The sequence below is a fragment of the Carassius gibelio genome, chromosome B10 (assembly GCF_023724105.1).
Source record: "Carassius gibelio isolate Cgi1373 ecotype wild population from Czech Republic chromosome B10, carGib1.2-hapl.c, whole genome shotgun sequence".
Taxonomy (NCBI): Eukaryota; Metazoa; Chordata; class Actinopteri; order Cypriniformes; family Cyprinidae; genus Carassius; species Carassius gibelio.
The window spans coordinates 10,420,528-10,435,527 of NC_068405.1; the positions used below are offsets into that span (position 1 = coordinate 10,420,528).

A 15,000-nucleotide genomic window follows, 5' to 3' on the forward strand; every position below is an offset into this window, starting at 1 on the left:
AGTTTGTTTTTATTCTGTTTCAAGAATAAGTGTTTCTCTTTCTTTCTTTTTTTTTAGCTCACTACTAATAACATTTCATACTGTCCCATTACACTCCATTACAGCTACAAAAGGTTTTGGCTGTTTCCTTTCAGATATCCACACACTCACCATCACAGCGGCCCAAAGAGCTTTTCCTTTTCTTCTTTCTTTTTTTTTTTTTTTTTGTGGCACAGACGGCATTGCCGTGTTTGCTGTAGTAGTTTAACATCTACACTTGTTCAAGCACATAAACTCCAGTTGGACTGCTTGCTCATGTACGAGTCATTCAGGCTTGCAGGGTTTATTTTCCTTTGTGATCCATGTCCAATTTCTGCCTTCACTCTCTCTATCTCAAGAGTTACAAGTTGAGAAAGATTATAGAGATTATGATATCAAAATGGTATTTATAAACGGAACAAACAATTAAACAAGAGTCATGTCCTCTTCTTTGTATTTACAAAGCATGCCTGCGGCAAAATTGAAATGCTTTTTGAGCGTGACGTCAAACTAATATAGGATATTAAAGGCTTTTGAGAACCATGAGGGATGTTCTGTTGACCATTTGCATATATGATAATTTTAAACATTGCTTCAAGGATTTTGGAGCTTAATATCCACTCTCAGATTTATAAAATCACTACAGATTAACAACATTGATCGGTTCTTTTTAATACCGGATTAAACAAAACAAAAAAACTGCATGGTAAGGGCAGAAATATGTCCACAACATGCCAGGGATGTATGGATGGCTATTTTATCATTTCCATTAGTCATTAGTGCCAATTGAAGGTTTACAAAAAATTATTTTAGTAATTATTTTTATTATTATTTAATAATTAAATATTATTTATTTAAATTATATTATTTATTTTGCTTATTATTTTAATTGTCACAGGGAGCTTTTATACAACACATTTTTTAGAAAATAATAGGTTTTGGCTGTTCATTTAAATGTTTCGAGGGCCTGAAGATGCAAACTTTAAAAAAAATGGTGTCAAAGTGAAATGAAAATGCCAATTATCGTATCTGTGTGAACTATAAAAACCAACATTTGTGAAAAAGGTGATGTCATGCATATTACATGTCTCTAGCTGTATGTGCAGGCATGTTTAGTTTCTTTACAAAGTGCCATTGTTTACTACTGGCCTGGCATGGATAATAGTGTTTTTATTTGTTTTCATGAAATGTTTCATGAAAACAATCTTTTATTTTTTTTATTTTACTATATATATATATATATATATATATATATATATATATATATATATATATATAAAATACTATGGTCAGAATGAGGACTTAACTGTTCAGATGAAAATCATAATAACAGTAACCTTATCTGTTTTGTAAATTTAAACTGTTTATCAAATTTTTAACAAATCGTCCATGCATAGCTTTCTACCTTAATTCAATCATCAGCCAATTTAGTATATATATATATATATGTATATATATATATATATATATATATATATATATATATATATATGGCTAAAATTTGCAATTTTTACCATTATCGGGGTACATTTGGAGAAGTGACTAAGGGCCGTTTCATAGTAAACGCATCTGTACACATACGCGTCCCCGAGGCTACGCATCGTTACACTTCGGCCGCCATTATGCGTCGGTGCATAGCCAAAAGTGTCGTCCTAGTTTTTGATACGCGACGCGCCGATTCACGCAATACTATGTGTTGTTGTTGGGGGTGACATTGCAAGTATTGTACGTTAATTCAAGTATATTGTGTTTACAGAAGAAGAAGGTTTGAATACAATGGCGGGCGAAGAGGAAAAATTATGCGAACTTATACATATTCATCCACATTTACACAATAGTTCATCAGCAACAGAATACACTCCTCTTCAGTTGCCATTGTGATCTGAATATCACGCGACCCGACTCTACTAATATCACCTGACTCTACTACCCCCTGTTGCGTGAGCGGTGTACTGCATACACGCATCACCTGTGACGCTTGCGTTCACTATGAAAGGGAGCGTGTCGTTTACGTCCCTCGCATTGACTATGAAACGGCCCTAAAGTAAAACATACAAAACATTCAAATGCAAAGTTACTAATGAAATAGAAAAGATAGTGATCCTTATTGGATGGCTTGCATGTAATTAAAAACGTATCAGCAACAACAATATATATTTGTTTTAAGAAATATATGTTAAATAGGCTTGCCATACGTCATTTTAGTTTTTGACAGACTTCGTTCACGTGCGTTTTTTATAAATAAGCAGACTGAGTCCATTACGTAATGTTAGTGTCTTTGTTATCAGATATGAACACGTTTGCGTCATGTTAGCGCTGCAGGAAACCTGCGCTCCCAACAGTTCTGAGGTCAGCCACTGAAAACAGTTATTAACGAACTTAAAAGCACGCCTCCACATAGCGCCCGATCCGTGATCAGGCTCCGTTATGCATGAGCGCTGGGCCAAATGTGCGTGCGTGTGTGCCTGCGTGCGTGCGTGCGCGTGCGTGCGCTGAGTGTGTTCGTGCGGTGCTTACAGACAGTCTTATGCAAGACGCCCAACACAGAGCCACGATGTCCGACGCTACTGCTCCAGTAGACAACAACGGAGAGCCTGGGTTAAACGGTATGTACAGCCGGAGCACCTCGCTGTATTGCACTGACATCTATAAAATCTGTTATATACGCCTTTGACTTGGCTGTATTTATATTTATTTATACTTTTTAATTATTTTACTTCATGTAAAATGCTCTTTTTTTAGTTCCAGTCAACATTTCTTTGCCATAAGGAGGGCGGGGTTTTCTGTCATATATTTCGTCATGTTTATTGACAAGCGTTCTGTCCAATGGCCGTTGAGGTTGTGTATTGAGGCGGGTCTTAAAAAGTGATTGACTTTAAACGTAAACCAATAGTATGACTATACGTTTTCAGAAGGCTGGCCTAAGCCGATGTCAACAAGGCGAGAACTAGAGCAACTCGATAATGGAGATTGTGGATGCTTGAAACCCCATTTTTATTCGTGTAATAGATATGTGACACATACCCGTGTTTGTCCGGTGTGTTTATAAGAAGAGGCTCAAAGAATAAATATTTTTTTGTTCATATCTCTTTGACATGCAATGCACGACATGTGGCAGCAAATAAGGTCTTTGTGTAAATTGCGAAGATGCAAACAAACTGATCTACAAATCGGCCTCTCACTCTTAGATTGAACTTGTAGTTAACTAAAGCTTAATAGGCGTAGTAGACGAAAACCCGTGTGAAATGCATTTAAAAATAACTTCTATGCGAAAAAGTAACCCTTAACCTTTATAGCCAGACAAATAGTGTGGATTTGCTAAAAAAAAAAAAAAAAACATTATTTGTCAGCCTGCTATTTAAAATCCATATCAGTTAATTAGTCATTATATATACAATTTTTGGTCAAAAATAGAGAAAATTCCTAAATATGTTCTAAAGTTACAGGAGACGAATAACGTTAGATCTTGTTGATATTCTTGGTAACGTTATGCTTTCTGAAATGCGAAGAGCAGACAGCTAAATCTCGCTGTCTAAATATTAAGACCACATATTTTGGGCAGTGTACTTAAACTGCCATTCACTGTAAACAAACAATACTAATGTAAGCTACGTGCGCGCTGAAGCTAGTTAAGCGTCACTAGTCCTCACAGCTGTTGACCCTTGTTCAGGACGCCAGTTAATAAATTCTACTATGGAAAAGGCTAGAATCATTAATATTAATTAGTAGTGAGCCAATAATCCTTACTGATTGGCTGAAAGGCAGACATTGAGCGGCGAACGTTAGTAAACTGGCCAATTACCTAATGGTAAAGACTCGCATCATGAATATAAATTTGGCTACGTGACCAAAATGTGCAGGGAAGTTAAAGTAGAAGATAATAAGAATAGTAATAGAAAATAATTCATATTCATGAGCTGCGCTTTCACCATAGTAGTATTCGTAATTCTATTTGTAGCAGCAGAGAAAGTGGTCCGGTCTACGTGTGGAAAGTGTAAGACAGAAAGCCAGGAAATAAAATTGGGAGTGTGAGTTTAGGGCGGTGAGTCATGATATTTTGAGATCGTGAAGTAGCAGCAGTCTGCTTCATGTAAGGTAGCTAACTCATGAGGAAGGCTGGTGGAAAATGCACGGAGATATTGGCTCATGCAGAAAACTTCATTTGCATATCTGATGTTCCTATCTTTCATTTCATATATGAAGAGGTTGCTCAAATTGACGCCCAAAAGGCTTAACAGCTAAACAAATCAAATTAATTATCTTTTCGTTTAATTCTTAAAGGAAAATATAATGGAAAGTGGTAAAATTATGCTTTTTAATGATCAAGGGTATTAGAAAGCAATACAATGTTGTATATACTTTTATATAAGCCTGTACATATTATTTATATTGTTATTACGTTTTATTGTTAAGTATTATTTTTACAGGGTTATCAACTAAAGCAATAAAACATTTTCTTTCCTTGAAATAAACACTAACTACAATTAAAATAGCAGTTATTTCTCAGTTTTGTTTTGATGAAATGCTAAAGTAGACTAAACCTAAAAACTGAAACTTAATAAAAAATATATATATTTCTAATATATCTAGCTTACAACAAAATTGTTAAAACTTTAAATAAATTAAAATACAAAATATAAAAATAATTTATTTAAAATGTTGCAAAACTATGATCATATATTATTATGTATATTATTTTAGTTTAGTAGAATTAATGTTACTAAAATAACACAGAGTCTTAGTCACACAATGGCTTTTCACTCAGCACATAACCCTGGTTTAAAGAGATTTTATTTCCAGAATAAATTCTGTGGTCGTTGGTTTTTTCTCATTCACTAGATTTTGAGACGGTTTCATCATCAGCACGACAGCCCCATTATCTCATAAAACTCTTGGTTTCCCACAGATGAGGCTGACATCCTTGGCCAGATCTCAATGCAGTGATTTGATGACCACAGCTTTCTCATGCACTAGTGCTAACTTGTGAATTTGAGAGATTCTCTAGGGAAAGTGAAATGACAACTTAATGTTGGCCAGGTTCTTTCAGTGTAACAGATGGGCAAATATGGGCTCAGCTTAACAGTGTTTGTTTGACAATTTGGATGCGCCCGGCTGTGTACTAGACATGATGAGTGCTAGCTGGAGGACGTGTGAAAGGACTTTGCCCACAGCCAATGATCTAATACAACACATCTCTCAAAACCTGTCAAGACCATGTCCGGTCTGACTAGGTCATATTTTTTTGGTTTTAATTCAAAGTTGATAATGTTCTGTATTTGTTCTGAATAAACAAATGTAGTTTGGTAATCAGCAGTTTTAGCATAAATGATGGCTTTTAAATATAATATTTTTTAATGTGTGTGTGTGTGTGTTTTACATTATTACATTTTACATAATTTGCATATGCCTCTGGGTGTCTTATTATTTCTCATAATTTTCATTTAAAGATAAATAAAATGTAAATGTAAATTGTAAGTTTGTTTGTTTGTTTTAATGAATTGAATATTTTTATTCAACAAGGAGACTTGACAGTAAGTGACAGTAAATTTATGATGTTACCAAAGATTTATTTATCAAATAAATGCTTCTTTTGGACTTTATATCCATCAAAGAACCTGAATAATAATAATAATAATAATAATAATAATAATAATAATAATAATAATAATAATAATAAGTTTCAAAAAAAGTTAAGTAGAACACCCATTTACAACATTTATAGTATTTAATTTAACAATAATCCGATATGCTGTCACAGGAATAAATTACATAAAACTGTAAGAGGCTTCTTTAAAAAAAAAAAAAAATCTTACTTGATTTTTTCTGTATTAATATAGTATTTTAGTGAATATGTAATAAGAATTAATAAAAGTAAAAGATAACAAATAAAAAATTAAATATAAGAAATACTAAAAAAAAATATATATATAGCAACGTGTCCAGACATAATTTTTGTCTTTTATTTTTTATTTTTTATTTTTTTTATTTATTTTTTTTAAAGGTTGAAAATGGCCTATTTTTGTAAGATTCACCCAATCGTTTATTTGTCTTCCAGATCCACAGATTGATCACTTTGCAGCCGTGATGCTTTAGCGTTTCTTAAATGAGCCTCTGTAATACTATCATCTGATCTTTTGATCTCTATATATTCCCTGATGACAACCAAAGTAATGTTCCACCGTTGGCCAGAACGTTCAGCTTGCCTGCTGCCACAGCAACACTGTTTGTGTCAGTGGATCGAGACAAAGGTCAGTCTCTAGCGCAGCCAAATGCACACGTTTCCCCCTCAGGACAGGGCAGAGACATGTATGCTCAGCCATACTTATGAGAAGATGTATCCCAGTAGAGTCAAAGCAGGCCCTTGTCACATTATCTATGTTTGCTCAACCCCAGGAAGTCATGTGGACCTTCTTTATCTTCCTCTTTTTGTTTTCCTGAAAGTGGCCTGCAAGGCATTCCATTTATAATCAATAATAATAATAATAATAATAATTCATTATATTTATAATAGCGATTTCTGATTTTTCGAATCACTCAAAGTGCTCTACATGGTGAGGGGGGTATTCCTCGTCCAGCACCAGTTGATCATCCTGTTTGGTCGGCAGCGTGCACTGGGGAACCAGAGCGGTGTGTTGAGCCGGTGGTAAACAGAGGATTGACTGTGCGATAACACAGATGTTTCTGATGAGACGGCACAGCAGATTTAGGGTGCAAGGGGAACACGGGAAGCTTAGTGCTCGTCCCTGACTGACGGATAAAAGGAGTCTGTGTGTTTGTGTTGATCAGGCCATGCGTTCAGGAGTGCGTCCCTGCTCACACTCACGTAGAGCATGCAGCAGTCAGGTCAGGTGTGACTCATATATCAGTGAGCTTGTAATTAGTCTGAGAGGGAGGCATTTACTGCCTGTTCACCACACAGTAAATAGAAGGTGAGCCAGACCACCAACGATTTACAGGGAAATCCCACTGTCTGCCTCGGTCTGTCTCAGGGCCTTTACTGAATGAATGGTGGATACATTAGATGCAGTATCATTACCAGGTCACATTTCCCCTCAAAATTAGATATTATATTAAAGAACATTAAAGGAATACTCCACCCCAAGATGAAAATTGTCATTAATCACTTACCCCCATGTTATTCCAAACCTGTAAAAGCTTAGTTCGTCTTCGGGACAGAATTTAAGATATTATGGATGAAAACTGAGAGGCTTGTGACTGTCCAATAGACTGCCAAATAAATAACAGTGTCAGGTCCAGAAAAGTATGAAAGACATCGTCAGAATAGACCATCAGTAGTTCAACCGTGAAGTTATGGAATAAAAGAAAAATAATGACTTTATTCAATCATTTTTGTAAACGGTCTCATCTGTGTCTCTCCACATCACTCAAACTGCCTACGCTCGTCTGTGTTAGCAGTGTCACAAGGATGCACTGTTTCTACGTATATTTTATGCTTTGATTTGAAAGAAAACAGTGCATCCTTGTGGCACTTGTTCGCTTCATAACATTACGGTTGAACCACTGACGGCAGATGGACTATGCTGACAACGTCTTTCATACTTTTCTGGACCATTTAAAGTATATTTCCCTGTCAGATTTTCTTTGCCAAAATCAACCTGACATTTTGCATTTGTAATTGATGGCCTTTTTTTATTAATTATTTATTTTATTTATTTTTACTGTATCCTGGATCTTTATAAATTAAATGCATAGCTATATATTATATATATATATATATATATATATATATATATATATATATATATATATATATATATATATATATATATATATATATATATATATATATATATATATATATATATATATATATATATATATATATATTTATTTATTTATTTATTTATTTATTTATTTATCTTTTTATGGAAGTCCAAGGAAGACTTTGACAGTTCTTTTTTTTTTTTTTCATCTTTTGATTTTGTGGTGAAATGAGAACCAAAATAGTAGGTTCTGTGTGATTTGATCCATTCATATTGTTGCATAAATAAAAACATTATTATTATTTTCTTTTTTTTACATAAAAATAATTAAATAAGGAATTGTAATTTTATAATCTTCATTATTATTGTGATTGTTATGTGATACATCATTTAGGGTCATGGGTAGAGCTGGAGATGAACAAAAATGCCACATCTCTCTCTTCCTCCGCTGCCTCAGTGCCGCCCCCTTTAGCCCAGATAGTAGAGGAGGATGATGGGATGGTGGGGGGGCTGGAACATGTTCCCTCGTCATCTTCAATCCACAATGGAGACATGGAAAAAATCCTGCTAGATGCCCAGCATGAATCCAGCCGCAGTAACTCCTCATGCGACAGGTAAACACCATATTTATGTCATATATAAATGATATATATATATATATATATATATCAATCAAACAAACTTAACACATGCTAAGCATTTATGAGCAATAAGTGGAATGAAGAAAACATACAACATGAAAGGACACAAGACACAATTGGCATTTTTGGGTGAACTATCCCTTTGAGATGTTGTGTATGTGTATATGTATATATATATATACATATATATCATCTGCAAATGTCACCTGAGACCACAGCTTGAGTTTAATGACTTCATAGATAGAGAGCAGTGCTGTAAACATCCATGCCAAATTACACATGGTCACACTGGCCTCACGCTGATAGGATACGGCCATAATAACCCTCATCTCACTCAAAGTTTACTGTAGGAATACATTGTTCCTCTTTTATATGTACACAGACTGATGTTCTCTCAAGCACTGTTCACACAGAAATGAAAACTTCCGTTCTAAACCTGTATGAATGTCTTTGTGCTGGAAAACACAAAAGGAGATATTTAGCAGAATTCCCAAGCTGCTCTTTTCCATACAATGAAAGCTGTTGGGACAAAAATGGCAACAAATGATTATAAAAGGAAATTCTGAAGACATACAAAAGTCATTTTAATGACAATTCTTAGCTTACTTCAAACTGCTGTGTCCCACAGCCCTCCTCGACCTCCCAGTCCTCAGGATGAAGGCCAGATCATTTTTGACGTGGACATGAGGAGGGACAGTCAGGTACTGTGGCTCTTCTAATTTCTGGAATGTACTCAGGCTTATCTTCATGACCTGTCTGTGCTTGTGTTTGGGTGTGTGTCTGTGTCCACTCAGGAGGAAGTCATGGAGGAGATCAGAGACGATGATATCTTGATGAAGGATTCAGACTGGGTCGCAGACTGGTCAAGTAGACCTGAGAATATTCCGCCCAAGTAAGCACTAGTGATTACTGTTAACTACTATTATAGTTTGTATTCATTTTTTATGTTTGTTTTCTTTTTTTTTCTTTCTTTTATCTGGTAAGTTTGGTAAGATGCTGTTGTGATGACTGGTAGATTTATCTTTCTGACAGGGAGTTTCATTTCCGGCACCCGCGACGTTCAGTGACTCTCAGTATGAGGAAGTCTGGAGCCATGAAGAAAGGAGGCATCTTCTCTGCCGAGTTCCTCAAAGTGTTTATCCCCTCGCTGCTTCTGTCCCACATCCTGGTCCTGGGTCTCGGGTAGACACCTTCCTAAAACACAACCACACTTCACACATGTAGTTTATGCTGCCTTTAAGTGCTACATTGTGGGAGTACAAAAAGCAAACCGTGACAGTTAAGCAAATAACTTGATGTTTCCTACATCATGCCTTTAAAATGATTGTAAATAACTTGCAAAATTATTAATTATAATTCATTATAGACTTAATTTCTTTTCCCTGATCTTTTTATGTAGATTATAAATTTATTATATGATTATTATAAATCATAGATCAGTGTTTCCACTGTGTTTGAAATCAATAGCTAGGAACTTCCTGTGTCTAAAATTCAGAATTTTCCAGTCAGACATACAAATTTGCTTGGTCATTCATGTACTCAAAATTTATAAATACAGTATTTCTGACTCTTCTTGAAGGGCATGTTACTTACTACAAAAGGCCTCAAAAACGCACAATAAACTCCTTTTTCTTTAGTACCCGATGAGCGCCGCCATGATGGAGTCCATTGGGAGTACAGGCTGCGATTTCACAGTTCAAATTTAGTCATCATTTACTTAACCTCACATGGAAGCTGTTTCTTCCACAAAAAAAAAAAAGGCTATTGTGACCTTTTTATCACACAATTCCACTTTTTTTCTCAGGACCGCATGATGTAAACTTGCAGTTCTGAGAAATAAACTTGCAATTGTGAGATAAAAAAAAAGTAAGACTTTATATCTCGCAATACTGCGGGATCAGGATTCTATACCCTCATGTCGTTTTAAACTTGTAAGAGTTTTTATTTTTATTTATTTACTTATTATTATTTTTTTTTATTATTATTTTTTTATTTTTTATTATTATGACTAAATGTGTATTTTTGGGTGAACTATTCCTTGAACAACAGTGCAATATTCCACACATGAAGTGTCTGACTTTTTCATCTATCTTTCTTTTGTCTTGTATCTCTAAAACAGGGTCTATATTGGGAAAAGGCTGACAACTCCCCCTGCAAGCTCCATTTGAACACGGATCCGATCAAGTGCCTCAGGCATGGCCCAGGTGGATCAGGGAGAACGTTGCAGTTTGTACGAAGAAGCTCCCTGCTGCCCATTTCTACCCCTTTTAGTCTTTTCTGCAACATTTCTCCCATTTTGTTTTTATAAGTAATTCCTTAAAGTAGCCTTTCCATTTTGGGAAGTGAAGTGATAAACTTCTCCTCAGTTAAGGCCCTTTTCTTTCATGTTTCCATTTTCTGTATCTATTTTCCAGTTTTGAATGTCCTAACACCCCCTTTGTACTACTATTTCATTTTGGAAGTATTTGGAGCATTGCATGAAACCAAATGCACACATGCTAGCTCCACACTAGCTCGATTCAGCTAGGAGGCAAAAAACATCCCCGTTTTGGTCCAATCACATGACCAAAAAGCTGATAAAGAATCTCCCCTAGTTTTTCCCTCAAAATAGAATCAACCAAAATATTTAAGTTATACGAGCAGGCCTAAGCGCTAGCTAAGATTTTATTTATTTCTACAAATGCTACCAATTTAGTTATTTTATTGACTTCAAGAGCGGAACGCCAGGATGATGGACTTGGAAGTGTTTTGGGAAGGATAGGGCTCTGCGTAGACCCCAAACACGTTTGGTGAGGATGGAAAATGTAATAACTCGGACATTATATGTTTATGACTGAATCACATGCAATTTTATACAAAGTTTTGCATAATCTTTTACACAACCCTGACAGAGACAACACCTGTTGCTCTTTATATATATATATATCATCTCATGAGCATAGATTAAAAACCAGTCTGATGGGGCTGACGGATCTCTGTATGAAAAAAAGTTCTTGTTTTATCTGTTTCTCTGTGATTGTTGTGTTGTGTTTTGTTAGTTTCCTTCACATACATATCAGGACCTAGTGATTTCTTACTAGGCATAGCCTACTTTGCAATACTGCACTATTTACCATTAGCATTCAGAGCTGAGAGAATCTGGCTTCGGTGTTTTATCATGCCATCGTAGCTGTGTCAGACTTTCTGGAATTTTGTTGTACACTCTCAAACTTCTCATCTCGTACTGATTTATTGCATTTTTAATTTCTAGGAAAGTGGGAAGCTTTGAACAACAACTGTGCTGCTCTTTTCCATACAGCTGAAGCTAATAGAGATAAACTGGAAAAGAGCAGCTTGGGCATCTTTCAAAATATCTCCAAAAGTGTGAGTAATGAAGGCAGAATTTGAATTATTGTGTGAGATACTATTCAAACACACTTACACAGTAACAGTCACACACATTTAGTGAACACTAACACTCCAGCACCACAGGTAACTATGCTATCCTGGACATGAACATCCATCTTTGGGAACAGGGTTTAATTTAGGGTGAATTATCTTTAAGTCCAGCTGTGTTTTTGTCTCTTTGTAAGTGTATTTTGGATGCGTGAACACGTTCCTTTGGTCTATCTGAGGATCTATACTTCTCCTCGCACACAGCTGCCAAAACCAACTGAGAGCTCCACTCTTATGAACTTTGTGCCTCGTTTCCTTCATCATGTTTGATACGGCGTCCTGTTGTCATTTCCTGTCATCATGTGCGTGTTTTGTGCCACAAGCTCGTTCTTTTTGTTGTTCTGCGCCATCTTGGTGAACATGAGTTTTAGATGGTTTCTCTTATGCTTTGGATTTTTTTTTAAAAGTCTTGAACAATCAAGGCAGACTAGAAGAGAAGGTACATGATAGTTAAAGGTTTTAGTTTTTTCTTTCTCACAAAGACAACTCCTTTGTGGAGATACTTTACTTTAGACTTAAATGCGATGATTGCATTAATTGTAAGTTTATTGATTTGACAGACCTTTTTTTTTCCTCCCCTGTTGGACAATGAGAAAAGTTTTCAAATTAAAATCTTAAAGAACAATCTGCATTTTTATTTAGTTATTTATTTTGTTGTTGTTGTTTTGTCTCCCGTTGTCTCCAAACAATCTTTTCACTCTTTGTGGACATTTCCAATCTGATCAATATTTATCAAATATATCTGCTCAAAATATATTCAGCAACCATGTTTTTAACCCGGTTTATTAACAGAATTTTGTTCATTTTACCTAAAAAAATAAAAAAAAATTTGTCAATTTTATTTGAATAAAAATACAATTTTATTGGAATTTTTTTTATTTTATTTTTTTAGCATCACTATGACTTGCTCAGTACCTAATCATGTTTGTTTGTTCTTTACAAGCCTACTTCGAATGCATTATAAAAGTAGTTTTAATGCATGAATTATGACTTGTAATACACCTTATAATACATTATAATAATTGTAACCATATTACACGTATCAACTCTTTGTTACACTAAGCATTTATATTTGCTTATAATTACTTACAACATGATCTAATGTATTAAAATGCACATTATGAATAATTGTTTACCATTTAATAACACTTTATAATGCATTGTACCTTTAAAGGTTACCTTTTTTAACAGTATATAAGCATCCAGCAATATACTAGCAACCACTCAGAACACAGCATTAGCCTATATTTGATCCTCCGAGCTGGGAATATCTGGGAATTCGACCTGGGGTCAGATCTTCTCCTGCTCTACAGTATACACTCTGAGCCTGTTGTCGGAACATCTGTGACTTAATTTCTCATGGACTTGTGAGGGTTAACCAGCCCAGGCTCCTCCTAAACATGAATTTGGATCAATCTGGCAACTCTCTGACCCACCTTACATCTGACTCATGTTTCTTGCACAAGTTCATGCCCTCATCTTTACTGTGAATATGAAATGCTTGTCATATTTGTGCTCTGTCATTGTTTTAGTCAATTTTTCACAGTCTCTTGCTGAAGCTCCTTATGGTAAATCACTGAGAGTTAAGGCCAGTTATATGATATCTGTGGCTGAAATGCTTCATCTGTCCTTTGATTGGTTTGCAGCAACCTGCAGAAAAGCTATTACTATTGAATCCACTTCATGCATTGATTTTCTGCACAAATTCATTTGTGCTTTATAGGCCTATATCCTCGAGGGGCGCCACGCGCATTATTTTCCCAGAGCTAAGAGGCTTAAACCAATTTTACCGACACTAAAACGGCTAAATTTCCTTTGTGCGTTCACCTGGTTTTAATTTAATTAATAGTAAACCAGTCTAAAAGCGATACGCAACTGCCCTCTAGTGGCGCAGAGAGGAAATGAAGGGTGTGTGCCTCATTCTGACTCAACACGACTGGGTGAGGAACGACATTATTTGTATTCCAAAACGTTGTGGTGTCTGTTTATGGATACTGTTGCCTACAACTACACATCTTTTTTCCCCAACAGTTTGCCGCTGTCAGGTTTCTCAGCGCTTTTAAATAGCATTGCAGAAGCCAAATGATTGATGAGTCAGCAGTTGCTGCAACCTGCAGGGCGTTTTCATACTGAGCACAGCCATGCAAATTAGATCACAATACAGTGGATCGGCATGTTGTTTTTCCATGATTAATTGCATCTTATTTTATCCAAGTGTGCCATGTTCACATAGCTATACACCAGTCAGAAGTATACGAGGTTAAATGTTCTAAACAATTTGTCACATTTAGCAACTTTGTGTGTACATTTGGCTGGAATTCCTGTGAGTCCCATATTCTACCGCATAGGCTGAAGTGGGAGGAGCTGTGCTTGATTTTCCCGTCTTGTGATTGGCTGAAACAGGTGTTCTGAGGTTCCGTAGTCAATGATGACTGAAGTATGCATGCTTGCGTGTTGTGTGTGTGTGTGTGTGTGTTGTGCTCCAAAACAATGCCATTATCTAAGCCACATAATGACTTCTGTTAACCAGGGAAGTGGTTTGGAAACGTCTCTAAAGTTCTCTCTTTGCAGCGTCAGTTTTATGTATGCAAGTCTGAGAAATGAATGAAACGGGTTGATCTTTTGTTCCTTTTGTGGCACAAACTGTCTTTCTCACGTTCTCCCCCTCGGTCCAGCAGCCTCAGAGACAGCAGCTAAAGCAGGAGCTCATTTGAGGAGCTCGGGTGAGGGGAAACATGTTGTTGTTATGGAAACTGGGCTTTTGGAGCTGTTACTGTGAGGCTGCTTTGGAGAAGCACACAGAGCGCGAGCCTCCAGTGAGAAATGTTCCACCGCCTAATATTTGTTTATAAACATAGGCAGCAAACAATGCCAAATGAAAAATAATAATAATAATAGCAACACTTCTTAGCTTTTTTTTTTTTTTTTTTTTTTTACTTCAAAGTGAACTCTGTATTCAATATTCTCAGAATAACTAGATTACCCAACGAATTACTCTTGTGCTTTGATTCTTTTTAATTAATCTCTTTAATGGTTCTTCTTTGTAAAGTAAAAACGAATGACTTTTTTTTTAATGTCTCATTAAAACGAATGATGTCAGCCGTTCTTCAGTGCAGACCGACTCCAGAGCTAATTAATCTGTGTCCGATCTTTCCAATGATTCAAAACATAGCGCTACAACG

The 15,000-nt window shown here is 35.8% G+C and overlaps 2 protein-coding genes across 4 annotated transcripts in view; both read left to right on the plus strand.

Annotated features, from left to right (window-relative positions):
• Positions 1-564, plus strand: part of LOC127966343 (serine/threonine-protein phosphatase 2A 55 kDa regulatory subunit B alpha isoform) — a 19,703-nt gene extending 19,139 nt beyond the window's left edge. For both annotated transcript variants that reach the window (XM_052567256.1, XM_052567255.1), the window contains exon 11: positions 1-564. This exon is cut by the window's left edge and continues 817 nt beyond it. The gene's annotated coding sequence lies outside the window, so the exon portion shown is untranslated.
• Positions 565-2,448: 1,884 nt separating this feature from the next.
• On the plus strand, positions 2,449-12,443 carry LOC127966347 (BCL2/adenovirus E1B 19 kDa protein-interacting protein 3-like). 2 transcript variants are annotated; one of them, XM_052567260.1, is made up of 6 exons: positions 2,457-2,624; positions 8,137-8,356; positions 9,012-9,084; positions 9,178-9,275; positions 9,416-9,565; positions 10,503-12,443. In XM_052567260.1, exons 1-6 carry the CDS (start codon positions 2,546-2,548, stop codon positions 10,549-10,551), a joined length of 669 nt encoding a protein of 222 aa, XP_052423220.1. In that variant the 5' UTR covers positions 2,457-2,545; the 3' UTR covers positions 10,552-12,443. The 2 variants fall into 2 exon arrangements, with proteins under 2 accessions (XP_052423221.1, XP_052423220.1); XM_052567261.1 differs by lacking the exon at positions 10,503-12,443 and having other exon boundaries at positions 2,449-2,624; positions 9,416-9,569.
• The last annotated feature ends 2,557 nt before the right edge of the window (positions 12,444-15,000 follow it).